The sequence below is a fragment of the Vanacampus margaritifer genome, chromosome 17 (genome assembly GCF_051991255.1).
Source record: "Vanacampus margaritifer isolate UIUO_Vmar chromosome 17, RoL_Vmar_1.0, whole genome shotgun sequence".
NCBI classification, from domain to species: Eukaryota; Metazoa; Chordata; class Actinopteri; order Syngnathiformes; family Syngnathidae; genus Vanacampus; species Vanacampus margaritifer.
This window is the reverse complement of record NC_135448.1, coordinates 7,230,684-7,257,039: the sequence shown is the minus strand read 5'-3', so window position 1 is coordinate 7,257,039 and position 26,356 is coordinate 7,230,684. Positions and strand designations below refer to the sequence as shown.

The 26,356-nt window shown below is 38.7% G+C and overlaps 3 protein-coding genes across 6 annotated transcripts; 1 reads left to right on the top strand and 2 right to left on the bottom strand.

Moving 5' to 3' along the window:
- Positions 1-963: 963 nt before the first annotated feature.
- On the bottom strand, positions 964-3,913 carry limd1b (LIM domains containing 1b). Of its 3 annotated transcripts, XM_077549225.1 has the most exons (7): positions 3,838-3,913; positions 3,556-3,657; positions 2,014-2,081; positions 1,556-1,618; positions 1,356-1,486; positions 1,178-1,229; positions 964-1,095 (listed from the first exon to the last, which is right to left on the bottom strand). In XM_077549225.1, the coding sequence occupies exons 1-7, from the start codon at positions 3,869-3,871 to the stop codon at positions 1,012-1,014; spliced, it is 534 nt and encodes a 177-aa protein (XP_077405351.1). In that variant the 5' UTR covers positions 3,872-3,913; the 3' UTR covers positions 964-1,011. The 3 variants fall into 3 exon arrangements, with proteins under 3 accessions (XP_077405351.1, XP_077405348.1, XP_077405350.1); XM_077549222.1 differs by having other exon boundaries at positions 1,356-1,618; XM_077549224.1 differs by lacking the exons at positions 2,014-2,081; positions 3,556-3,657; positions 3,838-3,913 and having other exon boundaries at positions 1,356-1,993.
- A 4,264-nt stretch (positions 3,914-8,177) lies between these two features.
- cdcp1b (CUB domain containing protein 1b) lies at positions 8,178-22,239 on the top strand. Of its 2 annotated transcripts, none has more exons than XM_077549171.1 (14): positions 8,178-8,320; positions 10,072-10,150; positions 11,670-11,891; positions 12,066-12,407; positions 13,989-14,204; positions 14,286-14,633; positions 14,751-14,966; positions 16,067-16,423; positions 16,892-17,251; positions 17,539-17,736; positions 17,803-18,159; positions 19,651-20,007; positions 20,084-20,165; positions 21,411-22,239. In XM_077549171.1, exons 2-14 carry the CDS (start codon positions 10,093-10,095, stop codon positions 21,907-21,909), a joined length of 3,612 nt encoding a protein of 1,203 aa, XP_077405297.1. In that variant the 5' UTR covers positions 8,178-8,320; positions 10,072-10,092; the 3' UTR covers positions 21,910-22,239. The 2 variants fall into 2 exon arrangements, with proteins under 2 accessions (XP_077405297.1, XP_077405296.1); XM_077549170.1 differs by lacking the exon at positions 8,178-8,320 and adding an exon at positions 8,497-9,939.
- A 654-nt stretch (positions 22,240-22,893) lies between these two features.
- LOC144037592 (tetranectin-like) lies at positions 22,894-25,815 on the bottom strand. Its single transcript, XM_077549172.1, has 3 exons — positions 25,717-25,815; positions 25,476-25,568; positions 22,894-23,846 (listed from the first exon to the last, which is right to left on the bottom strand). The coding sequence occupies exons 1-3, from the start codon at positions 25,811-25,813 to the stop codon at positions 23,440-23,442; spliced, it is 597 nt and encodes a 198-aa protein (XP_077405298.1). The 5' UTR covers positions 25,814-25,815; the 3' UTR covers positions 22,894-23,439.
- Positions 25,816-26,356: the final 541 nt, after the last annotated feature.

Below are 26,356 nucleotides of genomic sequence, written 5' to 3'. Positions count from 1 at the left end.
AATTTTATTTTCTGTATGAGGGTGTTCATCCCCCCCCCCCATTAAATATAATAATATATATAGAGAGAAATATTACATCAGTTGAATGAAAAAGTACATAAAATATTCAAATGACTATTTGATTCATCAAGGTTGAAAAAAATGACAATACAATATTCACAAATTACTGTATATGTATATTAAGGTATAGAAGTTTTAGTGTGGACATATCGGAAGGTAAATATAATTAAAATTGCCATTTATAATGTAATTTTAAAACATGATACATGTAGAACAGGGATCGACAATTCGTTTTAGATTTTCCCCTCCTCTAACACACCTGATTCAAATGACCAGGATCGTTATTGGGCTTCTGCAGACTTTCAGGTGTGTTGAAGGTGTGTTGAAGGAGGAAAACATCTAATACGTGCAGGGTAGGGTTCCTTGAGGACCAGAGTTGATGACCCCAGAATATCTTTAATGGGATACTTTACTCATTTTGCCATTTTTGACACAAAGAAGATATTATTTTGTCTAGAATTAATTTGCTAACTTCATTATTTTCCATGTACAATTAATACCTTTAAAAAAAAATATATATATATAAAAAAAAAACATTTTCCCCCTTGAAAATGGCATCACATGCTCAGGGCTTAGGTACAGTAATAACCAATCATGGCTCAGTTTGACCAAATCCAGAAAACAGAAATGAAAAATAATGAAGTTAAATTAATTCTAGACAAAATATTAATTTTATTTTTGCTGAAAATGGCTAAATGAGTCAAGTATCCCTTTAATGTACATTTTGAATTACATAAAAAAAAAATACATCTAATGTCGTTACTTTTTAAAACATTTGTAGTAGCCGTAGCCTACAGTATGAAGCTTTTGAGCATATTATTAAGTGATGTTTCTGTTTGTCATCAAAGGTGATCTAAAAAAAAGACAAAAATAACATCACAGCCCAACGGTTTACAATACGTACCTGTATTATATACTTTATTTAATATTTTATATACAACAATCTTTTCTTCAAACAAAGTCAACATTGCATCCGTAGCACTCTGCGTGGTAGTTTTTGTTCAATGAAACCACTCGAATAGACTCCGTGCAACCCTGAAAACAATGATAGAAAGCTGTTAACACATTTTATAATTGAAATATTTGATTCGATATGGAAACAAAACTGAAGGCTGACCTCAGTCGGTAGTATGGGCTTATTGCAAGCAGCGCAGCAAGGAGCCTGCACCCTGAAAGCACCAACAGCTCTTTCATGTTAAACCAGCCCTGCAGCTCCTGGCTTCGTCATTTGTCAGGATAACTCGACTGGGTGTGACCTATTGTTCAGTCAGACAGTCAACAGCAAACATACTTACTTGTGATAGTCTTTGATACAGTAAACCTTCTTGTCAGTGCCCACAGTGAAGGGCAAATCCTCCAGGCTCTGTTTGCACACAGCACAGCGGAAACAGGCCGAGTGATACGACTTGCCACGAGCTTGTAAGACCTGGTGGTGCACACACACACGCTGCGTAATTAATCCAACGTACGCAAACATGCACGTAAATATACATACCATATCCTCGATTAACTGACCACAGCTGTAACACACTTCAGGGGATGGATGTACTCCAGAGTACTGCATATTATAAAAAATACAACTGAGTATATACTGTAGTGTATGTTTATATTCAGTACACGTTCCGTTGAAGCACACAATGGTCACTGAAATAATATGACAAGCCATGCTTCGGGGATAAATGAGACACAAGTGGAGCAAGTGGTGGCAAGTCAAATGAGCTCTATTTTTACACATGCAAATATGGAACGTGAAGAAAAGACACACTGCACTTATTGTGATACATGTATTAAGCTCGGTTTGTGTTTTGGCCTGTTAGCCGCAGGATGACCCAAAACACCCAAATGGCTAAGGACATAATATTTTCTAAGTTAGCATTCTATAAAGCTCCAGTGAGTTTTCTTTCTCTAATGAAGGGTACCAACCATTTTGTCCATGTGTGTACGTGTACTTACCAAAAAATCCTCCTCACAATAGAAAATTCCACTCACTGTATAGAATGGCTTGCCGTGGAGATTTTTACCTAATGGGAAACAAATCCACATTACTACTAAATTAAAGAGGAAGTCCCCCCACCCCCAACAAAAGAATCTCTAAGCAACCCCACTGGTCTAAATATAGTATTCTGGTTAATACTGCGTTAGTGGAATACGAGTTAAGCATCAAAATCCAGCAGTTTTTATCAATATTACAAGGCGGCCATTTTGCCACTTGCTGTCCAGTGAAAATGACATCACAGTTGCGCAGGTCTCGGGTATTAACAACCAATCACAGCTCAGCTTCAGAAATCAGGTGAGCTGTGATTGGTCGTTGCCTGATGCTGCATTCGAGGATGGTCGGAAGTTAGACTTTTCCGAGTTCAAACCAGGAAATGTGTACGGGAACGCCCACTTGAGCTCGGAAATCCCACTTGCGAAGTCGAAAAAACAAGGACCCCGAGTTTACCGATGGACTACAATGTGATGTCACTTTACAATGGCGAAACCCCTTTGGAAACACAGACAGTGAATGGTAAAACACAATTTACTCAATTATAAAATCAGATAGCTTTCTTCATTCATAAATATTCGACATAACTCCACGTAACACAACATACATGACAGTATGCCGCTATCTCCCTGCATGAAATTATACAGTAAACTACTCAACTGTATGAAATGCTTATGAAATAAAATAAAATAAAATAAAACAATAAATGAAGCAAAATTGTGAGAAGGCAAGTTTGCTGGAGGTCAAAATGAGTTTTGAGGACCAAAATAAAAAACTATTTATCACTATCCGCCATTTTGGTTGTTTACTTTCACCTCGAATGCTTTTAGGTCGGAACTGGGAAAAATAAACTCGGATAAATCCGACTTCCGACCATCCTCGAATACAGCATGAGCCCTGAACAACTGTGATGTCATCTTCAGTTGACAGCAAGTGGCAAAATGGCCGCCTTGTAATATTGATAAAAACTGCTGGATTTTGATGCTTAACTCATATTCCACAAATGTAACATTGATCAGAATGTCATGTTTAGAATAGTGAGGTCACATAAAATTATCAAAAAAATGTTTATGGTTGACTTCCCCTTTAAAGGGAGCATGAGGAGGCTAAGTTTCATTTCTTCTGACGTAACATGAAAATGTACAGCATGACTTGTTTAGTCTTAGTCTTGTAAGACAATACTGTATGCTTGTCTTATATTGCTCTTATATACATGTAATTGTCATAATATTAGGTACACTTACATTATGTAATGCGATTAGAAATTCATTTTAACATAAGAAGTTCCAAAACTTGAATGAATGCACTTATTAGAGGTTCAGAGTGCTGTAGAACTGCATCAAAACGGATTTCTAAAATGCTGCTTAACTTATTTAGTAACATGAGAGTCTTAATATTACAATAATATAAGCGGACAGTGACCTGCCAAACAAGAGGGTAAAATAAGATTATGTAATTTCATTTTACTGAGCATTTTTATGTGATCTGTTCTTTTCTAGTCAACTCACTACAAACACTGCAGGTGAAACAAGTTCCATGGAATAGTTGTCCCATGGCTTGGCAGGCCTTTCCCGCACCGTGTACCTCTTTACTGCATTTTGCACAATGACCTAAAAAAATAATAATCATAACTCAGATGGCACACAAACACAGGTTGTACTTAATCAGTCATTCATTGAAGGAGTAGTGACGTCTATCAACAAAATCCCACACACAAAGAAGTGCAGTAGTCGGGGGCAAACAAAACCCAATGGAGAGGTGAATATCATAGAACGATATTTCCATCTTACCAAAATAAAACTTTGAACCACCGCTGGTGTCCATTTCCTCCTTTTACAAGTCTTTCCTTGCGGAGCCGCCTGGCTGACAGTCAGGGGGGTTTAATTTTGCACGGACAGCTGTAAGGAGAGCTGCCGTCTGAGATTATGATTGGTGCGGTCGGTACTGTTGGTCGCACCCTCTCCCCAACTCCTCGAAGGTGGCGAGTTGAGTGGATGGCAACAGGCCATGTGGTATCATTTTACACACACATTTGCATCCGCATTGATATTGCTCAATAATGTGGATTAACGTCAAAATCACATGGCATTAATTATTGCTACAAACATGACAGTTTTATTCAAATGAGGAAGAAGTAAAAAAAAATTTGCACGAACATTTGTACTTTTTATTGATTTGGTGACAGTGTGAGGGGTGGGGGGGGGGACTGGTTAATTGTGCTGAAGGCCACAGGGAGCTGGACCTGAACCCAGCTGACTTGGCCGAAACATTGATTGGTTTTGCCAGCTAATCAATGGACTCATATAAATTGGATATAAAAAGTTTACACACCCCTGTTAAGCCAAGTTTTTGTAATATAAAAAACTTAGACCTAATGTGTGTGTGTGTGTGTGTGTGTGTGTGTGTATGTGTATATATATATACAGTATATATATATATATATATATATATATATATATATATATATATATATAAATGTGTGTGTGTGTGTGCGTTTGTGTGTGTGTGACAGACAACCAGACACCTGGGGGTAGCTAATTGGGCCCAATTTTGGTATTCGGATTCAACTGTAGGAAAGTGTCATTTCTTCAGCGTTGAGCTTGTTCCATTAAAATATTCAAATTAGTTTTTATAAGAATATTTATTTGGGCCCAATTTGGGTAATTTCACCTAGGGGTGTACTCACTTTTGTTACCAGCAGGTTAGACATTTACGGCTTTGTGTTATTTGGAAGAGGCAGTCAATTTACAATGTTATACAAGAATGTACACTGGCTCTATTGTAGAAAAATTTAATTTCTTCAGTGCTGTCTCATGAAAATGAGGATTTTTTATTTTTATTTTTTTTACTAGGGATGGGTGAGTAGTGCAGAGGGCGTGAGATCGAGTCCGGGCTTCGGCCTTCCTGGGCGGAGTTTGCATGTTCTCCCCGTGCTTGCGTGGGTTTTCTCCGGGTACTCCGGTTTCCTCCCACATTCCAAAGACATGCATTGCAGGTTAATTGAACACTCCAAATTGTCCGTAGGTGTGATTGTGAGTGTGGATGGTTGTTTGTCTCTGTGTGCCCTGTGATTGGCTGGCAACCAGTTCAGGGTGTACCCCGCCTACTGCCCGAAGCCAGCTGGGATAGGCTCCAGCGCCCCCCGCGACCCTTGTGAGGAAAAGCGGTTAAGAAAATGGATGGATGGAAGGGTGAGTAGTGATACCAGATATCAGTAACGGGCTCATATCAGGCCTGATTCCAAGTTATCGATACTCGTGACAATGACCGATACCGTTTTACAATCAGAAATTCAAATTTTGAATAATTGCCATTAATTTCATGCAAATTTCAGGAAAATGCTAAATTGGGATATATAGGTCTTTCTTAAAAAATATTTGTTATTGTTTGTTTGTTTGGGGGGGATATATCCAAAGTACTTGTGGTATCGGCACTTGTTATCGGTGACTACTCAAGAATTGAGTACTCATACTGAAAAAAAAGGAATATCGAAAATCCCTAATAAATACTATAGGCTATATATCAACTTGATAAGTTGCAAAGAGTATTAGTCACTGGAATTGTACTGTGTGACTGCCCTCATGTGGAGTGTTCAAGCTCCAGCATTCAACCCACCCATGTGCAGTAACTCACATTGCTTACAATCTGGATGAGACACTAAGCAATCCAAATGTTCCAAATCTGCATTTTACTCTCGGGAGCCATCTCAGCTGCAGAAGAGCGCTCATCTCCCATCTGAGTGTGGGAAAGAAACATTTGCCATGAAACCTTATTCCTTGGTATGAAAACACGCAAAGTTGTGGCTCTCGCAAGCGCATGTGTGCTTGTCCCACTTTAACACCAGCATGGGAGGGGAGGGATTTGTGACAGCTGCTGATTCTTCACTGAGCTCCCTTGTTTGCAGGCGCAACACTTGTAACCACCACAACGCCCACTCTGCATGCTGCCAGACTGGTTCAACAAAATCAGTAGTAGCCTTTGTAGTCGTCTGTGCGTGATGATCGTTATTTTTTGTGAAAGATACATTCAGGATATAAATGTGGGCATATCACACAGGGATACCGTTAGAAAACGAACACTGTATTACTTACAAGTGATTTGCTAATGTGTGTTGCGTAGTCTTGCCCTCAGGTATGTTTCTGCTCAGGAATGTTTGTGATATGTGGCATGTGGAGGCAGGAGGGAGCCTCTGCACTAGGAGTGAAATTCATTGCTCGTGCTTACGAGCCAGTATCAAGCAATGGAAGTAAAATTCTCCTCACGAGCCAGTACAAAATTTATGAACTCGAGTCAGTTACATCCATTTGAATACGCAAACATGTCAGATCAGATTAGCTCGTTAGATGTGATGCCTTGGCACACACTCTTGTCAGAGACAGCCGTTGGCCGTTATTTTTTAACGCATTTTTATGTTATCTTGTTATAGATCGATAGACAGGTAATATTATATTATTGTTCATGTCAGTTGTTTGTCAATGTATGAAGATATTAATCAAAGAGTATTGTGAAATGCAGTTTTGGGATAATTTCCTTTGTGCACAACAAGAATATTCATGGTCACTTTTGAACCTCAAGTTAAAGTACTCTGTAATAAACAGCATCTAATGTGTGATCTGACTATTTCTTCTATTCATAGTAATCCGGAAATTGTGTTTTTATTTATTTATTTTTTACATCTTATTTTTAAATGTGAATTAAGAAATCCAGCACAAGAAGTTGTGCTAATATGTATCAATACATTTTTTTTTTTTGTTATGAGTCTATGTCGGGGGTTAGAGTTGAAAAAAATCAGCCCGGGCATTTTGACTTAGACTTATTGATGATGTTTCAGTTTGCTATCTATATTCGAAATGAATTAATGGGGGTAAAATGTAGGAAAATAATAATTAAAAAGCACTGCATCAGCCCCAAAAGAGGCCGGCCCACCAGGCATCTGCCCTGAATGCCAGATGTCCAGCCCTGGTGCTGAGGGTGTAAGAGGCAATTAGAGCTGCACCATAACACCAAAATTTGCAGCATCGTAGCATGTAGAGATTAATCTTCTTCTACTTTTGGCATTTTTTAGTGGTCATTTTCAGACGTCGTTTTTCATACATTTTTAGACTTTTCTTCCGTTCTGTCAACTTGTTTATATTTTTGGAAGCTATGCTCACTTTCTGCCTCTCTTATTTTTTTCCTTAAAAAAAAATACTTTATAGCTATATATATATATATATATATATATATATATATATATATATATATAGACATTTTGTTCTGCCTTTTTTCTGACATTTTTTAGTTTGTGGACATTTTATGGTAATTTCCAGGAAATCTTCTGTTTTCAGATATATAAAAATACTTTTTACAGGTTTTCTTTTCTGGCTTTTTTTTAATATATTTTTTATTTTAAATATTATGACTTTTGGGAGGGATTTCTTTTGCTTTTGGACATTTTGTGGTTACTTTTTGAATGCTTTCTTTTCTGGCTTTTTAATTTAATTCTCTGGCATTTTTGGCTATTTTATGGACATTTTATGGTATTTTCTGCTTTTTCTATTCCTTTCTGGACATTTTTAGGTCATTTATAAAAAAAGATTTTTCGTCTACCTTTCATGTCTTTTTCTGACAACTTTAAATTTTGGGCTCTGGCATTTTTTTTAATATTTAATTATTAAGTTTTAAATCTAAATCATTAAATCATTTAAATAATATGTAATCTAAAAAAAAATGAAAGTAAAAAAAAATATATATATTTTTTAAAGATCCACAGGGAACCACAGGAGATGGACTAAAGAGACACATGTGGCTCCAGAGCTGCAGGTTGCAGACTCCAGGTCGATGTACAATGCTCAGTTCTGACTGGAAACACAAAATTGATCAACATGAAATAAACATGAATATAAAGCTTGGTCATTGAAAGAATTTAACTCATACTGGGAGTCGAGGCAAAACCAGTGGTCCTCTACATGTGCTGCAAAAACAAAACAAAAAAACTCATATGTGGTTAAAGGATGCTTTATTCCCTTTCATGTCAAATGTTCCTTTGTCCCTTTGATTCTATGTTCCTTTGCATTCCACATCTAAAGACATCACAGAAACATATAACGACGCAACTAAAGAGAAACTTTTGACTTACAACTAAATACAACTATTTACAAGCACGCTGGAAGTGCGTGGCTTCACCATTGCTACAATACATTTGTATAATGGCTTCTGAATTCTCTCAACTGTTTGGGTTCCCTTCACCATGCTTCTATTTGATAGTCTCATGCGCAGTTGTCAACATTTGAGGTAGGGGCTGATTTTCTGAAGGTCTTTCAGCAAAGTAATTGAAGCCCAAAGTTACAGGTCAACCAGAGGGCAGCCATCTTACGTTGCCACTGTCATAGGCAAATTCGGTTCAGTTTTCACTGTTATCATTGCGTGCCCTGTGCCATGATCCCTGTATGGCGTAATGAGAGCCTCTCAAAGAACGTACTTCACTGTTTTGACCATCCTGGCTATAGTTTCTCAGAATCGTGAATCGTGACTGCAGATGTTAGGCTTGCATTTCACAGCAAATTTTGTTCTGATGGGCTTTGTTTTCATTTCATTGTTGATGGTTCTGACAACATGATGTAGACAAATCTTTGAGTAGGCTTCGTAGATATGCCTTACAAGAGAAAATGTATAATCATAAAATTAACCTAATTTATAACAATAATTCTTACCAACGAAATGTAGCGCTTCTCACAGACTTACCCTACCTTCACGTGCTATGGGAAAGATGGACCTTACCACTCGGAAACTCCTAATTACGACCGAGTTCTGTTAATGTGATTTTGTTGTTATAGCTAAATTGTGTATGCTACGTAATTGTGTAGATTCTAAAACGCCCTTATAAGTGTTAATATTTCTTGCAATTCACAAATCCTTCGGCGCTCTCCGCCATGTTGAAATTTGAATAGTTCTCTCAACTCGGGTACCAAAATGAATTCCCAGTTGTCTAGTAGAAAATACGACTTGAGGGGGGGCGTTCACGTGCAACTTTCTACTCAACATGTGGTATTTACCTTAATTTCAATACCACATGACGGCAGCATTGCAACAACCATACACCACACACGGTGGCATTTCTGACATGGAGACGGATAATAATGTGAAAACGCCAGGGATATATCAATGTTTTCAAGTTAGGCACACTTATCGAGTGGCAATGCAAGATGGCCACCTGTGGCTTCGCTTCTCGCCAAAGCAAATTATTGACACCTTGTCAGTCACGCCCTCTTTCTCTGATTGGTTGTTGTGGGCCATAGGAACGTGGTAAATCGGAATTTTACAGTTTAAACAAATTTATCTATTTATTATAACATTAATTTCGTTATTAGAAATAAATAACTTCATCCAGCACAACGTTATTTTGAATGACTGCGTGAACCAGAATAAGTACAGTTTATCGGAATCGTCCATCATTGTTTCGTCTCGATGAGGTCAGAAATGCAACAATTTGGGATAATTCAAAAATCCCGCTTTCATCGAATGCAGCATTGTTGTTACAAACTGGGGCCATAGTAGGGGTAGGCTGATATTTTCCTTCAAAGATTATTTCACTCATGTACAGATAGTTGTAACAAATATCGTCTTTTTAAATTTTTATTTATTTAACAACTCCCTTGAAATACAGGCACTTTCACTTTTACCAGTCTTCCACAAGTAGTCATCTAGCGCACGTGTGTGCGTAAACGCCACATTGTGCACACCCTGCGTGGTGTTCGCCGGCATATTTCAGTGCTTATAAATAGGACAGCCATTGTGCCCCACAAGAAGGGAAGAGTTCTCCTCGCGGTGTGTATCGAAGTTGTCGAAGCGTGAGCTCACCTGTCAGGTTTGAACAGGTCAGCCTGCCCGCGAACCACGCCCCTGCTGCTCAGGTAAGCAGGAAGTGGCTGCCTTTCAGCGTCGTAATGTGGGACCTAGCCAAAATGCGACCTTGACACACCACAACTGGGATTTATTACGTTTTTGGTGGAATTCAAAATATTATCCTGGACGTGTTTTGGCAGTAAGGAGGACTGCAAGCGAACATGCGGCTCGCCACCTGCCTGCCGCTGGGACTTTTGTTGATTATCTTCCATGTATCAGGTGAGACTTTATGCTACGCCTTATAAATTGCTCAATGACTCATTTCTAAGCGTTTTCCTTAAATGTATGTGTTTAACTGTTAAATGAGGTCAAGCCGTGGTGTTGTGTCCTCGTTCAAACAGCTGCAGCTAAAGCAGCACTTTTTTTTTTTTAAATGCACAATAATGTTGACGTATCTCATAAAACACACCGAGCAGCGTCGAAGCATTTAGTTTGACACATAGACCTCCCCCTTTATAAGGTTTATGAGGCATTTATGGCGCTTCCTGGAAGGCTCGAATTGATCATGTCTTCATTAATAATTGACCTGCAATCTGCTACAGAGCTGTGACTGTCCTTTTGTGGAGCACAACTGACCCTTTTAATCCAGGCTTACAGTTGTATTAGCCATTGTAATACATAACATAACATGCTTGTAGGGGAGTAGCATGTTGAATGGAGTGTCTTTAAAAGTTTATGTGGTAACTAAAAAAAATGTGTGTGCTCGATATAAAGTGAAAAATGTCAGAATACTTCAAAATGAAGGCATCGTATCATAGCAACCTACAGATACAATTGCAAATAGTCTGTCTGTCTGTCACTTACATTTGAATGGGTCTCACTATTTAATAACATTTTTTTCCAGATGAACACTGCAAGTACCACCGTAATGACCAACATTAAAATCCAATAGCAAAGTAGGTTAATGTTAAGGAAATTAAAATTATTTCATTATGCATAGTTTGAGAATTAATGTTTAACCTAAATATGGAATAATTATGTACTATAAAGTTAAATGCAACTAAGCTGTACTTGGGCGGTGATCTTTCTTTCATGTACCACTAGAGTGAGCCTGAGTACCACTAGTGGTACTAGCATTATACTTTGACATCCCAAATTTATTATTTAATAAGAATAAATAACTTCATTTGAGTATTTAAGTGTGGTTTTGTATCCACAGTTTAAAAATATGTAAGGACCCACTTATTTTTAGTTCCCTTGACAGTTTGTTCCATTGTACTGCTGCACTGTACAAATATACCTTTCTAAAAATATATTAATAGTTTATATCCAGCATATACATGTATGTATATTTTTAGTTTTGTGGATGGAGAAGTCCAATAACAGATGATTTAGGGAAAACACCAAATTCTATCACTATTTCATTATCAATGTGGCTTAGTGTTTTTAGTGCAGGTTGTTCCGGTACTTGGGGGGGGGGTGTACATTAAATTATAGGAGAGTAATGGAGTATTAAATCCATTTGGCTTTGTTTTGTCACATGAGAACCTCATCAGCAACTGTTTTTATATGCCTTTAAAATCAAATACGAGTTTGAGCTCTATGATCTATCACAAGTTCAACTTTGTTTTAGCCAAAAACAATGATAAATACAGCTGTTCGATGGGGTATCATTATATTATGCTTACAAAAGGTCAGGTGAGTCTGTTTCTCAGCTGGATCTACCAGACAACACCTGCCATCCCTTTTCTTGTTTTTTTCATTGCATCATCTGACTTCCTCCGATCCGTTTCCTCAGAATGCTTGGAGCTGACAGTCCGGCCCGACAAAGGACTATCAGCGACTGTGTCGAATGACCTGTCATCGGACGAGTGTACAGTGTGTACAGTGAGCAGCGGGGTCAATGACACACTAACGTCGTGCCACTCGAGTGTTGCTCTGGAGCCCGAGGAGGAGGTCAAGCTGCTCTTCAACTGCCCCGTCGAACAGTCTTACGTAGTCACCGTCAATCAGATCATCGGTGAGTTAACTGGCATCGTTCTCATATTAGCTTATTGTGCACTTAATTATGGATGTCAACTGTATATTCTACTTGTTTAGCATAAAATTGTGCATTTAGAACTTGGCGAAATTAAACATAAAAGTGCATACACATGAAAATGTTTCTTAATTTCTTCTCTTCGTTGTTATGCAGAATGCACAAAGGACACTTGCATCCCTTCTGTAATGGAAACTCAACCCTCCCTCCTCAGTGAGTTTGCCAGAACATTCATCTGGACGATCAAGGCGCCGGAAAAGACTCTTGTGGTTTTGAATGTCCTCGGAGATGCACTGCGGGAAACCTCACAGCTGTGCAATGATGGATATCAGTATTTAGTGACCATGTTTGAAGGGAGCAGCAAATCAGACACTCGCTACTGCAGAGTGGGTTCTGTGACCCATTTCGACTTGCTCGATAAAGCTGTTGTGTCTCTGCAAGTTGCACCAAAGATGGAAGTGGCATCTGTGGTCTTCCACGCCTCTGCTAGACCACTAGGTAAGAATATTTAATGTATTGTAGATTCAGTTCTTGGTGGATGAGCTGTGGTTGTTTGAATCGTGTGACAGAAGTACATACAATTGCAGTCACATTAGAGGCAATCAATGTGATCAAATACAGACAGCTACAATATAAAAAAAATGTTTAGATACCGCTATGACAGGGGTCTGCAAACTACGGCTCTGGATTCCCATGTGATTCTTTATTAGTTCCTCTCCTGTGGCTCCCTGCGGATCTCTTAAAAAAATTGTAGAAATAAGTTTTTGTTTTTTTACATATATTATTTAAATTAATTAATGATTTAGATTAAAACATAATAATAATTAAATCCACATGTTTAAGTTGTCAGAAAAAGAGATGAAAGGTAGATGAAAAAGTTTTTAAAAAGAATTAGCTAAAAATGTCCTAAAAGTACCGGTGTCTACTGCCCAAAGCCAGCTGGGTTAGGCTCAAGCGACCCTTGTGAGGACAAGCGGTTAAGAAAAGGGATGGATGTCCTAAAAGTAATTGTAAAATGTCCAAAAAAGAAGACGAAAGGCTGAAAATTAGTATAAAATGTCAGAGAATTTTATTTAAAAAAAAAAAAGTCTGAAAAGAAAATGTTCATAAAGTAACCATAAAATGTTCAAAAACAAAATCTCCAAATTACCATAAAATGTCTTAAGAATAGCCAAAAGTCAGAATATTTATTTAAAAAAAGGCAGAAAATAAAACGTTTAAAAACTACCATAAAATGTCCACAAAATTACCCCCCAAAAAATAGCCATACAATTTAAAAAAAAAAAGACCATAACATGTCCACAAAATCAAATTTTTTTTTTTTAAATCGACAGAATGGCAGAAAAGTCTAAATACTATTAATATTACCCCCCCCCAAATAAATAAATACAATAAAAATAAAAAATCCAGAAGTAGAAGAAAATTAATCTCTCTCGCTATTGCATGCTGCATATTTTTGTGTTATGGTGCAGTTCTTATTACCTCTTACCCCCTCAGTCCATTAGACTAACCCTAACACACTGAAGAGGATTCCCTGAAAATTACCATAAAATGTCCAGAAAATTACACAAAATGTAAAAAAAAAATAGCCATATAATGTCTAAAAGAAAGGAGAGGCAGAACATTACCATAACCTGTCCATAAAATTGCCAAAAATATAATCAATTTGATAGAATGGCAGAAAAGTCGAAAAATTTATGAAAAATGAAGTCTGAAAAATATCCCCCCCGCCCAATAAATAAATAAATAATAATAATAATAATAATCTAGAAATAGAAGAAAATAAATCTCTACGTATTGGATGCTGCATATTTTTGTGTTATGGTGCATCTCTAATGACCTCTTAGCGCCCTCGGTACATTAGACTAACTCTAACACACTATTTCCTTCATCACAATGTTCAAATATTTTGTGACTTCAGACAGATTTTTGGGAATTTATTTGGCCTCAAATATTTCTTTTGACACGAAATGTTGCTGCCCCCCGCTCTATGACATTGTCAGTCAATACTGAGCACTATCACCTTAAAGCAGTGATTCTTACTCTGGGTTCGATTTCTGGTTCCGCTCTCCTGTTAAGCGGGCCGAACGATTGTTGTGAGCGCCGATTCCAGCACGACTGTGGCGATCAGCAAGTTCTCGCAGGAGCCACAATGCGAGCTTTGTACCGGTGTCGATTCTGCCCGCACCTGCAGCCAGACTGGAAAGACCCTGACCAACGTGCAAAGTCTCGCACTGGAGTTTAGCTGCCTCAGGCCTCAAGATGCATTCAGTGTGGAGGTACAGAAGACAATAGGTGAGCCGTTTTGTCCTTCATTGCCATGATGTAGTGGAACTACAGAATCGGTGCGGATTTCATATTATGCTCCCTTCTCAGAATGTACCAAGAACTCATGCACACCTACTGCAGCAGAGCTTGATCCAAAACTATGGAAGGACTTCAAAAGAACGCTCAAATGGGACATTAGTGTCCCAGATCGGACAACCTTGACCTTGGAGCCTGATGACAGGCTGAAGCAGGTAGCCGCACAAGACAAATGTCAAGAAGGTCCACAGTACTCTGTGAGCACAACAGGAAGCGATGGGCGGATCAAGACCAACATCTACTGCAGAGGCGGACCTCTGTCCCGCCTGGATCTCCTCGGGAGGACCGCCGTGACCGTGGAGGCGTCCCGTGGAGAAGAAATGTACGGGACGATTTTCTCAGCCAAAGCAGCACCCAGAGGCAAATGACTTATACACCTCATTATAATTTATCACGCATATTTATGAACAGCATCATATGTAATTCATTTCATGGGAGAAATCCTATGCTTAAGTTTTCTGCTTCCTTTATCATCAGCTGGCAGAATGCTGGCTGTGACCCCTGACCCGGAAACCATCATTACAATCAGCAGGGACACCGTTGAACCTGACTGCAGCGTGTGTGTGGGCAAACTCCCAACACAGACCTGCAATCCAAAATTTCTAATCCTGAGGGAATCTCGGAACACATCCCTGGATTTTACTTGTCCTCACCCTGAAGAGATCTTCACTGTGGAGATCAACAGAGAAATTGGTAGGCAAATGTGAAAAGCTGTGGATTTATGTTCGATTACCACAACAACACTTAAATATCCAATACTGTACAGAGCTGTATGTAGTTCAAGAATGCTCAGTGTTGAATGACGCAGTCAATAATAATAATTTAATGATAGTAGAAGGAAACCGATTCAACAAAGGTTTGGAGCAAATGACAAAAAAATATATATATATATTTTCCCCCCCAGTGCAAAGTGCTCTCTTGGATAAAAATGACTAGGGATGTCCCGATCTTGTTTTTTGCACCCGAATCCAAGTCACTTGATTTTGAGTATCTGCCGATACCAAGAACCAATCCAATACCTCTCAAATGAAATGAAAACGAAAAAGAAGAGCGCATCCAAATTGTCTCAATTATCTGTTTTTATTTAAAAAATGACTGTTAAGTGGTAGTGGATCAAATCAAGTAAAGAACTAAAATATTTCATTCTTGACTTTAGAAATTAAGAACATTTTAAAAGTCCGATCTTTTTCAGAAGATACCAATCACCTGAAAGCCACTTGATGGGCCCTGATTTCTGATCATGTCGATCAAATCAGGACAACCCAAAAATGTACCATTCCAGGACAACACAAAACTGCTGAACAGCAAACCAACATCAAATCCAAGAACTAATTTTGTGCAAAATCAACTCACTTTAATTTTTTATGTAACTGAGGTACTGTGTTTATCCTGCATCTAATTCCAAATCTGCAAAACATTATTAGGCCTACTCAAGTTGTAGTGTAAGACCGGTTGTCAAGGCAACTGAGCCATGTCTGTCATCTAGTGGTGAATGGTGACATTACAACGTAAAACTACTGCAGTTCGACACCCGCAAATTAGCACATTTGCAGATTTTTCCCACTGCTTTGCAAATTTAGCCATATGCCTTGTACAGAGTATTCAGGGTGTTGCTTTTATTAACAAACATGTTTCATTATGGAATATTAAATGATTAAAATGAGATGTATTCTAGATTGAAACATGTCTGTTAAAAAATATACTAACTATAAATTTCAATGACAGTCTTTCTAGCTCAAGTTGGCTAAAAATCTTGCAATATTTTAATTCTGTCGACACAAATGTAATTCCAGACTGCACAGCGGCTTCCTGCTCTGGCGATATTGTCCAGGCTGAGTCCTCACTCTTCCCTGACTTCAACCGGACCTTCACCTGGGATCTGAAAGTCAGCTCCACTCGAGCCTTTCAGCTGGACTTCCCTGAGCTGGGAATGCAGCAGATTGCCAATGAAGAGACTTGTCCAGATGAGCACACATACGTTCTCGTTACTTATCTCCGAACGGGCCCTGCCACCATCGGAACCTTCTGCAAGGGAGGTTCTGTGACGAGTATCCAGGTACGCTATAAGGGCCGCGTCTCTCTCCTGGTGCCAAAGGACAGAAAGATGGATCCGGTTGACTTTAAACTCAGTGTTGGGCCTGAGACTAGCGGTAAGCGGATATGTTAAATGTTGCGTACCTACCTTTTGTTGTGTTTTCATTAGGGGTGCCAAAATTAGTGTGTTAATTTAAAGTTGCTTTATTGCCACTAACGCACGATTAATTACTGCACCTTACTTGGAAACCCTGTACTGGGAGAATCACAGCAGACACGTCCATGTCAAAATGTAGCAGTAATAAATTTAATAATAATGCATTTATTTGTGCAGACTGGGGTGAAGTTGTATTTTACAATTTAAAAAAAATTTGCAGAATTTCACAAGTTACTTCATGTTAAAGATTAGCTAGCTCTTAATATGAAACAAAAAAACACTGCGCTGTCACCAATGTCTTACAAATGCAATTATGCCATCCAGTGGTAGAAAAATGACCAACACAAATCAACATCACACTCATTTTTTACAGTACATCGTTTTAATTTTAATTAAATTTTAGAGTATTTCCCTCTTTCTTTTTCAGTGGTGGCCATTGTGAAAGTCAACCTACCACGAGGCGTCTCTGACACGTCCTTCATCTCCGCCAACTATCCCAGCGATTTCCCCGACGACCAGCAAATGCAGTGGGACTTTGCCGTGCCCGGCATGCACAACTACACCGTGCATTTTCACGATCACACGGCTCCGGAGTGCCTCGGCAAGAACGTGGAAGTGGAGTACAGGAAACAGGACAAGAAGGTGATCAAAACGGGTCTGACTGACAAGCAGCCGGAGCATCAACAGGGCAACTTTGAGATGGTGCTGAAGAATTGTGAAACCAACAGGACGTTGCAAGGACTCACTTTGAAATATAGCGTGTCTGTTATGAGAAGTGGTCATCCAGGTACAACACGTGATATACAGCAATTAAACCGAAAGTACCTTTCTGCAGAGATGGCAAATCCAGTTCCAGAAAGTAAAAACCCTGCCACAGTTTGGCATTAGCCTCTTATGCTAGCTAGCTAGCTCCCTAGCAAGTAAATAAGTACCCGGGAAGCTAGCTAGGAAGCTAGCTAGCTAACACCTGGGGCTAAAGCCAAACTGTGGCAGGTTTGTTTTACTTTCTGGACCTGGATTTGCCACCTCTGCCTTTCTGTAATTGATTGTTTTTTCCTCTTTGTTCCTTCTCAGTTCTGTGCACAGTGGATCTGACCAAAAAGCAAGAAGTGTCCGTGCAGATTGAGAAAGTGGGTTTGGATCCTTATTGCGAGATGAGCGTCAACTCTGAGGTTTTACAGAAGATAAATGTGGCTTCAGGCAGTAAGGCCGAGCTCTCCTTCCTCGACTGTCCCAATGAAGATGTGCAATTGACAGCCAGTAAAGTTGTTGGTAAGAGTTTGTAATAGATTTCTTGACTTTTTAGGTCAACTAACTAATAATATTTACCAATACCAGCTTGTCAGAATAGAGCTTCCTGCTCCGAGACCCTCCTCACTGTCCCCACATTGGATTCCTGTCTACGGATGCCCCTCCACAGCTTCACCTGGCACCTCAAGATCCCTCAGCACCGCACCATCGATCTGGTGTCCCCGTCGGGAAGTCTTCAACAGTCGGTGCCGGGCCACAAATGCAACGCTTCCATGTCCCTGCATATCGAGGAGAGCGAAGACTTCTCTGTGGGAGATTTTTGCTACAACGGGAACATCCAGAAACTTCAGGTGCACGCCAACATCTCTGTCACGGCCACGACCCGAGACTTCAGCAAGATGAAAGGGCCTTTTCTCAATGTCACCTTTACTAAAGAGATCCCAGGTAATGCAGTTTTGAATGTTACTTGAATGGACTTGTGTGTCTTAGAAGATGGCCGTGCCGTGAATAGCAAAATTCAATGAGTGAGTGACAAGCCTCCATTCCAAAAGGTTTATAGATGACACCAAAGCACAACTTTTCTTTGAGATTAGATTGAACGCTCTGTCTCATAGAAAGAGTAAATGTTTTTTTGAAAGTTTATAATAATAGAAAGGTTCCCCCAAAAAATCAACAAATACTGTAAACTGATAGGATTATTATAGTTTTGGAATTTTCATTTTAGTTAGTTTTTATTTTTGCTTTTTAAATTTAGTTAGTTTTAATTAGTTTTCAGGGCAGTTCTGTTTTTTTTTTTTATTAGTTTTATTTATTTAAAAAATGCTTGGTTTTAGTTAGTTTCAGTATTAGTTTTCGGTTTAAAAAAATGTGTGTATTAAGTATATTGCATTCACTTGAGAAAAAAAAATGGTTTTCTGACAAATTTTGGGGGGGAACTTAGTTGTTTTGTGTGTGATTATTATTTTTTTTTCTGTTTTACGGGACTTTTTTCTGACATATTAAAAAAAACAAGAAAAAGAATTATTTAAAAAAACTGGAGGAAAAAATATTAGCAAGCCTGCAACAAGTCACATGGAGTTCAGAGGTAAAATAATAATAAAAAATACCGATACTCAGAAAAACAGAAGCTGGTGCTCTGTTTTTCTGAATATTTTTTCCCCCTGTTTTTTTTATACTTTTTTCCACTGTCTTTCCGAATATTTTTTCCCTCTGTTTTTCAGATTTTTTTTAATGACAGAAAGAAAAAAAATCATTAAAACAGAATACACAAAAAAACAAATGTCCCCCCCAAAAATTATCAGAAAAACAGGAGGTTTCAGTTATTTTTCATTTTTTAAAAAGCATTTTTGTTTTTATTTCATTAATGGAAATGTTTAATTCTTAGTTTTAGTGATTTCGTTAGTGTTCATTAACTAAAATAACCTTGCACTGTGTACCAATGTGTCCATGTATAATAAAGGTATTCAGGGATAATTATTCGAATCAGTGGAAAGGGTTTGTATCTGTCAATGTTCAGGATACATTTGAGGATGCAGTACTTACCATAATTAACAATGTAACAATGAATCCACTTAAATGTATAACCGTTAAGGGTGAAACTGGTCTCTTTTTTTTTTTCTTTGTGTAAACAGGAACAGATTTATTTACATTTAAAATGAAAACTCAGCAGCTTCAATATTTGCTTTTTAGGAAAGTGCAATGTGTATGTATGTTTGTCTTTGGAAATCAGGGTTTCAGAAGTGCAACAGTTTGAACAGTCTTATTTTATAAAAACTAATAATTAAAAAAAAAAAGAAGTAATATTTTGTCTACTGTAAAGTATTAGGTGGATTAATAGTGTAATCATGTTCAAATGGAACACATTCACAGTTCTTTCACACGAGTGCACTGTTGCACTTGCTCACAAAATGGCTTCCTGATTGCGATGTTTTCCAGAGACCATCATTTATCAAGTCAGCCCACACATGTCCTCTCCAACCCTGCTGGTCACCCCCAACTGGCCCAAAGGAATGCGGCCTTCATCCACCGTGTCCTGGATCGTCTCTTTGCCGAGCGGATACCAGGCACAGGTCCAGTTCGCCAACGTCAGCCAACCCAAATGCGACGACCGACACACGGCCATCAAGGTCAAGATGCTGGACTCCGAGGAGGAGATCCTGAGCCGCCGGGAGGACGAGAAGACCGACGACAAGTTACTGGTGCCAAAGAGCTTCTATCTTAACATGTCCAACTGTATACCAGAGGATGGAAACTTTGGGGCAGTCACCGAAATAGTCTTAGAGCCAAAGAACAGTAAGAAAACGTTCTCTTGGGCCCATTATGAACTGCAAATTTGAAAAGACCAATTAATGTTCTTCTGCTTTCACAGATCTCTTAGCCATCCTTCTTGGGATAGCGGCAGTCCTTCTCCTTCTGCTCATCATCTTAGCTTTAGTCTGCTTCTTTGTAAAGTGAGTACATCTGCAGCAACACCAAATACTACTGGGATTTTTGCACTTGTATAATATTTGCGCCAATACAACTGATGAATGTTTAAGGAATTTTCATTTGTTTTAATTTCTAAAGATTGAGGTGAGTGACAACATAAGGAAAACAAAGCTGCCGGGCCTAGTATATAGCCTTGTGGCACTCAACACGTGGCATGTGCTTTGGTTGAATAAGGGGCAACGCTCACATAAAAGATACGACCTGAACCATTTGAGGGCATCTCAATTACTATACTCCACAATTCCAAAATCAGCATAATCGTAAAAAATATATATATATCAATACAAATTTTTGAGCTGTTTACATTTATGCATTTTGACCTTTTTAAATTTTTTAAATAACTAATTTAATAAATTTTAATTATAGTGTTTCAAAGAATTTTATTTGTCTTAATTTTTTTAAGTTTAAACATTTTCTTGTTTTGTGCCAAAAGTCTTACTGCACATGCTGCACTCCAACTTCAAGTTTTTGCCAACAAAAATAAATAAATATTATCATAAATTCTGTTTGGTCCAAAAGGAACCTGCATAATTATAGTGTTTTTTTATTGGTCTTAATATTTTTAAATGTGTAACAATTTCCTTGTTTTTACCCCCCCCCCCCCCAAAAAAAAATTTTTTATTAGCATCCTACTGCACAGTGCACAACTTCAACTTCAAGTTTTTTTTCCAACACTGCTTTAGCCCCTAGTGCTAACTAGCTAGCTAGCTATTTAGCTCCCTAGCAGGTAAATGGGTGCTAACTAGCTAGCTAACTAGCTCGCTCTCTTGCCGGTAAAATGAGCACCATGGTGGGTGCTAGCTAGGGAGCTAGCTACCTAGCACCTTAGGCTAATGTCAAACTGTAGTAGGATTTGTACTTTCTGGCACCTCTGGCTATGGGGCATAATTTAAATGTATGAAATTCTTACGTATGAAGTACGTTGACAAAGAAGAACAAAAGGTAATTTTTGCTTTATAGTTCTTTTAAAATTTGTTTTGTGAATAGAATGCAGTTTCAGTTGGTTATCGAAAAAAATTTCCCCCCCCTAGGTTATTTCGCTAGTTAAAAAAACAACAACAAAAAACTATAATAACCTTGCATTTTTTTTTTGCCAAACAGCTGAAATTAAAGTGCAAAAAGAATGATACAATATAGTGCCGTTTTGAACGGATGAATGGCATTTCAATTAATTTCAATGGGCAATCCTGATTTTTTTTTTCAAACAGGAAAAAGAAAAAAGAGCGCATGAACAAGGAGGCGTCCATCTACATCGGCAGTGGGAATATGTTCCGTCCCAGCGAGAAGAAGTTCAGCAAAGGCCGGTCAGAAAACGAGTCCCACGTGTACGCCTCCATTGATGACACCATGGTGTACGGTCACCTCCTGGGGGACTCCAGCTACGCGGACAGCTTGCAAGACCGTTACAATGGAATGCAGATGGACTCCTACCAAACGTTCACGGGACCTTCCGAGCTGCCCGTCATCAACGAGCCGGAGCCTGAACCCGAGGTGGACCACTTCAATACGTTCCTGGACCCGTCCCAGTCGTTTATCCCGCCTCGCCCGCGCACACCCATCGATCGGCAAGACAGCCTGGGCTTCCAAGACCGCCGGATGGTGGACAATGAACTCTACACGTTCAAAAACACGGGCGGGATGAACACCATCCGACTGTCCGGTGCCGATATGGAACCGGAGCCACCGACATCAGAGGAGTACTTGTAGGATTTTGGCTGCCGGATGATGACCACGTTGATGATTTCTGTTACTTCTCGGAGATGGGAGCTTCTGTGCCTCAGTCTCGCTCAGGGAATTGAGTTGAAAAACGTTTTAAACTTGAGCTTTATCAGAATTCTCAAGCACTTCTAGAAAAGGAGCTGTGAACTTATTTTTTCAGAGTTCACCATTTTGTATTTTTCAGTCTCTCGCCATGTTTGGATTTTGGAGCAGCAAAATTATGTTTTAGGTGTTTAATGTTGTCAGGCTGTTTTTATTTGCCTGTAATTGCAGTTTTTTGTTTTTTTACAATAAATTTTAGGGAAAAGTTGCACTTAATTTGACTGAAGCAATACTGAGATTTTCATTCCTTGGATGGCAGAAATAATTTCCACCGCAGAAACGTGGTCCAGACAGAAGCTCTGTCAGCTGCAAAGCAGCAGCTACAGTAGTCCAAGTTGACATAGTTTATCCCCACCAATTCATATAATTACAAAATCTTAAAACTTTGTGGTTTGGCACGTCTGCCTCACAGATCTTTGAAATTTAGGGTTTGAACCCAACTCAGGCCTTCCTGTGTGGAGTTATCACCATGCTTACGTTTTCTCAAAAACGTGTTGAATGTTGTGGCTAATAACCAGACCAGGATCCAGCTCAGCTTTAATTAACTCCAAATCACTCACCTTTGTCCCTCACTCAAACCAGGGGTCCATTTCACAAAGCAAGTTCAACAAACTCTGACCCGGAACCCTGAGTTGACTTACCCTGAGATAGAAAAAACTGCGTGTTCTGTTCCAGGGCAGCTGATTTGAGTTAGTTTGATCAACGCAGAGTAATTTCACCTGGAGTTACCACCACACTAGAAAGACCGCATCAATGGAGCCCCGAGTGGACGAGTCACCATGGCAACGGGGGATGCAGAGCTCTGCTCTCTTTTTAGACCTTCATCAACGGGACAATTTGCTTTTACAGTTTATTTAGATTTCGGGTTACATCAAGCTAAACAAAGTTAATAACAAGAATATTCTTCAGGCTCAATGTGAGACTTGTCAGTGAAATACAGAATGCAGCATAGAACAGTTTTGACAGGCACAATAAAAGTTGCGATTTTTCAGCTTGGTTCGTCAGACCGCATTTATATAGTCGATTGCCAGTTCTTTGAGTACCTTAAATGGCATCCAAAGTGCAGTTCTACAACCACAATGAAACATTGTAAAAACTGAGCTTTGTTACAGAATATTGGGGCTAATGAGTGTATTGCCAGTGGTATAAAAAAATTACATCACATGCAGCTCTAGTTACATTTTGTAAAGAGAGAATGCATAAGATTTGCAATATTTCTGGTTTTGCTGTTTTGTTTGCAATACAAAGGAAATTACAGCCATGCAACTGACCGCAAACAGGTTCGAAATGAGTCCAATTGAAGAACCAGACGTCTTCATTAAAAAAAAGAAGAAGAAAAAGCTCCTTTTTAAAAAGAAGGTAAAGTGGCATTGCAGCAGAAGTACACACAAAGCAGCTATTTCAGATTATACGGCATCACACAACGTTGAACTGGCAGACGGAGGCCTTCTCATCACGGCAGTTCTCGTCAGACCACTTTCCTTTGGCGGCCCCCGAGAGTACGGCACAGTTCTGGGACCGGCCTCCATCTGGCTGACGGGCGCGGCTGTTGGACGTGTCCCAGTTCTTGAACTGGATGCTGACGCCGCTCTGGTCCGCCCAAGCGTCCTCGGTCACCATGTCGTTGATGCCCAGCCACACCTGCTCGTCCTGGCCCACGCTGAGGCGGAGGTAGTCTCTCAGCAGGTCGTTCTCTTCGGCCGATGTCGGGGCGCACAGGACGCCGCCCAGGGCGTTGCAGTCCTCGCTGGCTGTGTGGTACGACTTCTTCACTGGGTCGGCCAAGATGCACTTGCCATTCATCTTTGTGCCCTTCAAACATACTACGGAGACCGATAGATTTAATTTATAACAATTGTACCTAAATGCAGTAGAGGCTGTTTTTGTTTTGTTTGGGGAGGTGCTATTAAAAAAAAAATCGTGTACAGACCAAGATTATAATGGTTTGGGATTTTTAATTGTTAGGTTTTATTTTATTTGGACTTTTGTGTTTGAAATCCAGTTAGTTGTAATTAGTTTTATAGTAAGTTTGTAATTTTTATTTTTTTCTAAAAGGCTTCATTTGAGTTTATTTTCTGTAAAAAAAAAAATGGGACTTTTCTATTTGAAATTCAGTTACCCAATAGTTTTTAGAGTAAGTTTGTTGTAATTTTTATTTTTTATAAAATGCCTTTTGACCTTCTGAATCACATGACAAAATGTAATCTCTCATATGTTCTCTAAAACATTTAAGAGTTTCAGAGATATAAATTTTTTTGTTTCGCCGCAATAAGGAGTCAAAAGTACCATACTTTAGATTTTTAAAACACAGTTCTATTGCATCATACTGAGGTCTGCAAAGTCCATCTGAACGTATTTGGAACCAAATATGGCTTCTAGCCTGAAAGGAGTTATTGGAGTAGTCCTGCAGTTGTCCTCATTTTGCTGTATAAATCATCTTTCATTGTTTATAGTTTTTCCACCCATGTTTGGCTCGCATATAACATTAATGGTTGTATTAAAAATGGTTCCTCTCTAATTCAATTAATTATTTTCTAAAAGTTCTGAACTCTCAATTTGGAACCAAAAATGGTTCCTCTCTTATTCAATTAATTATTTTCATATAGTTCTGAACTCTAAATTTGGAACCAAAAATGGTTCTCTCATATTCACTTAATTATTTTCTAACAGCTCTAAACTCTGTTTGGAACCAAAAATGGTTCTTCTCTTATTCACTTAATTAGTTGTTTTCTAACTGTTCTGAACTCTCAATTTGGAACCAAAAATGGTTCCTCTCTTGTTCAATTAATAATTTAATATACAGTAGTTCTGAACTCTCAATTTTGAACCAATAATGGTTCCTCTTCATATTCACTTAGTTATTTTCGAACAGTTCTGAACTCTCAGTTTGGACCTAAAAATAGTTCCTCTCATTCATTTAATTAGTTATTTTCTAACAGTTCTGAACTCAGTTTGGAACCAAAAATGGTTATTCTCATATTCACTTAATTGAAGTTATTTTCTAACAGTTCTGAACTCTCAATTTGAAATAAAAAATGGTTCCTCTTCATATTCACTTAATTTTCTAACTGTTCTGAACCCTCAATTTGGAACCAAAAATGGTTCCTCTCATTTCAATTAATTATTTTAGTATACAGTAGTTCAGAACTCTAAATTTGGAACCAATAATGGTTCCCCTTAATATTCACTTAGTTATTTTCGAACAGTTCTGAACTCTCAATTGGAACCAAAAATGGTTCTTCTCTTATTCAATTAATTATTTTCTTATAGTTCTGAACCCTAAATTTGGAACCACAAATGGTTCCTCTTCATATTCACTTAGTTATTTTCGAACAGTTCTGAACTCTCAGTTTGGAACCAAAAATAGTTCCTCTCATATTGACTTAAGTGAAGTTATTTTCTAGTAGTTTTCATACCACACATCTGTGCTCCATATGTAAAACAAATTTTACCTCTTTGCAAGGCTTGTTGTTCCTTCAGAAGGTTGAGGTCCTGCACGATGTCATCAATCTGTTTCTGTAGTTCCTCAATGACAGCACTATTGTCTAATTCCAAAACACAAAAAATTGTTAAGTCACTCGTGATCATATAAACTCAGCGATCAAGTAAATTTAATTACACAAAAACATCACCTATGATACAGTTAGTAAAATGTGTCGATTCGCAGATTTTTTTTTTTTGGGTGCAAATTACCTTTCCGTACGGGCTTCTTCTTTGGTGGAGTCTGCTGGAGCGAGTAGTTGACCAGCATCAGCACGAGCATCAGCACGCACACACCTTTGCACTCCATGGCAACGCTTTGTCAAACTGAGGATGGGTCAACGTGGAGCCTCGCTATTTATCTCCTCAGCCCTCCCTTTCTCTCTCTTGTGTGCGTGCATGTGAAAAATGATGAGACCGTGTAAACCAACCTCAGTACTGATGACATAACCATGTGCGGTTTTTATAGTATACTAAAAAAAAACAAGATGCATTGTGAGTTAAATAACCTGCGTGAATTTTTTCCTTAATGTTTGCCAAAGGCTGTTGCTTGTGCTTCAAATTGGATAATGAAGTTAATGATGATGCACTTTTAACCGATAAATCATTGGAAAGTGTGAAATGTCTCAGTTACATGCCAAACTCTATTTAAAAAAGTGACAAATCCACAAATTGGTTTCCAAAATTTGCAGCCCGGGAACAGTAATTTGCTTTGGACCTGCCTGCCGTTGAACTTTGGACCGTCTGACAGACGTCTGGAATGATTTCTTCCCATCTGGTCTCTCTTTACTCAAACCCTCAGCCTTAGCCACGTGGCAGAAGGAAAAAGGTGCAGAGATTCTAGAATTTTCCT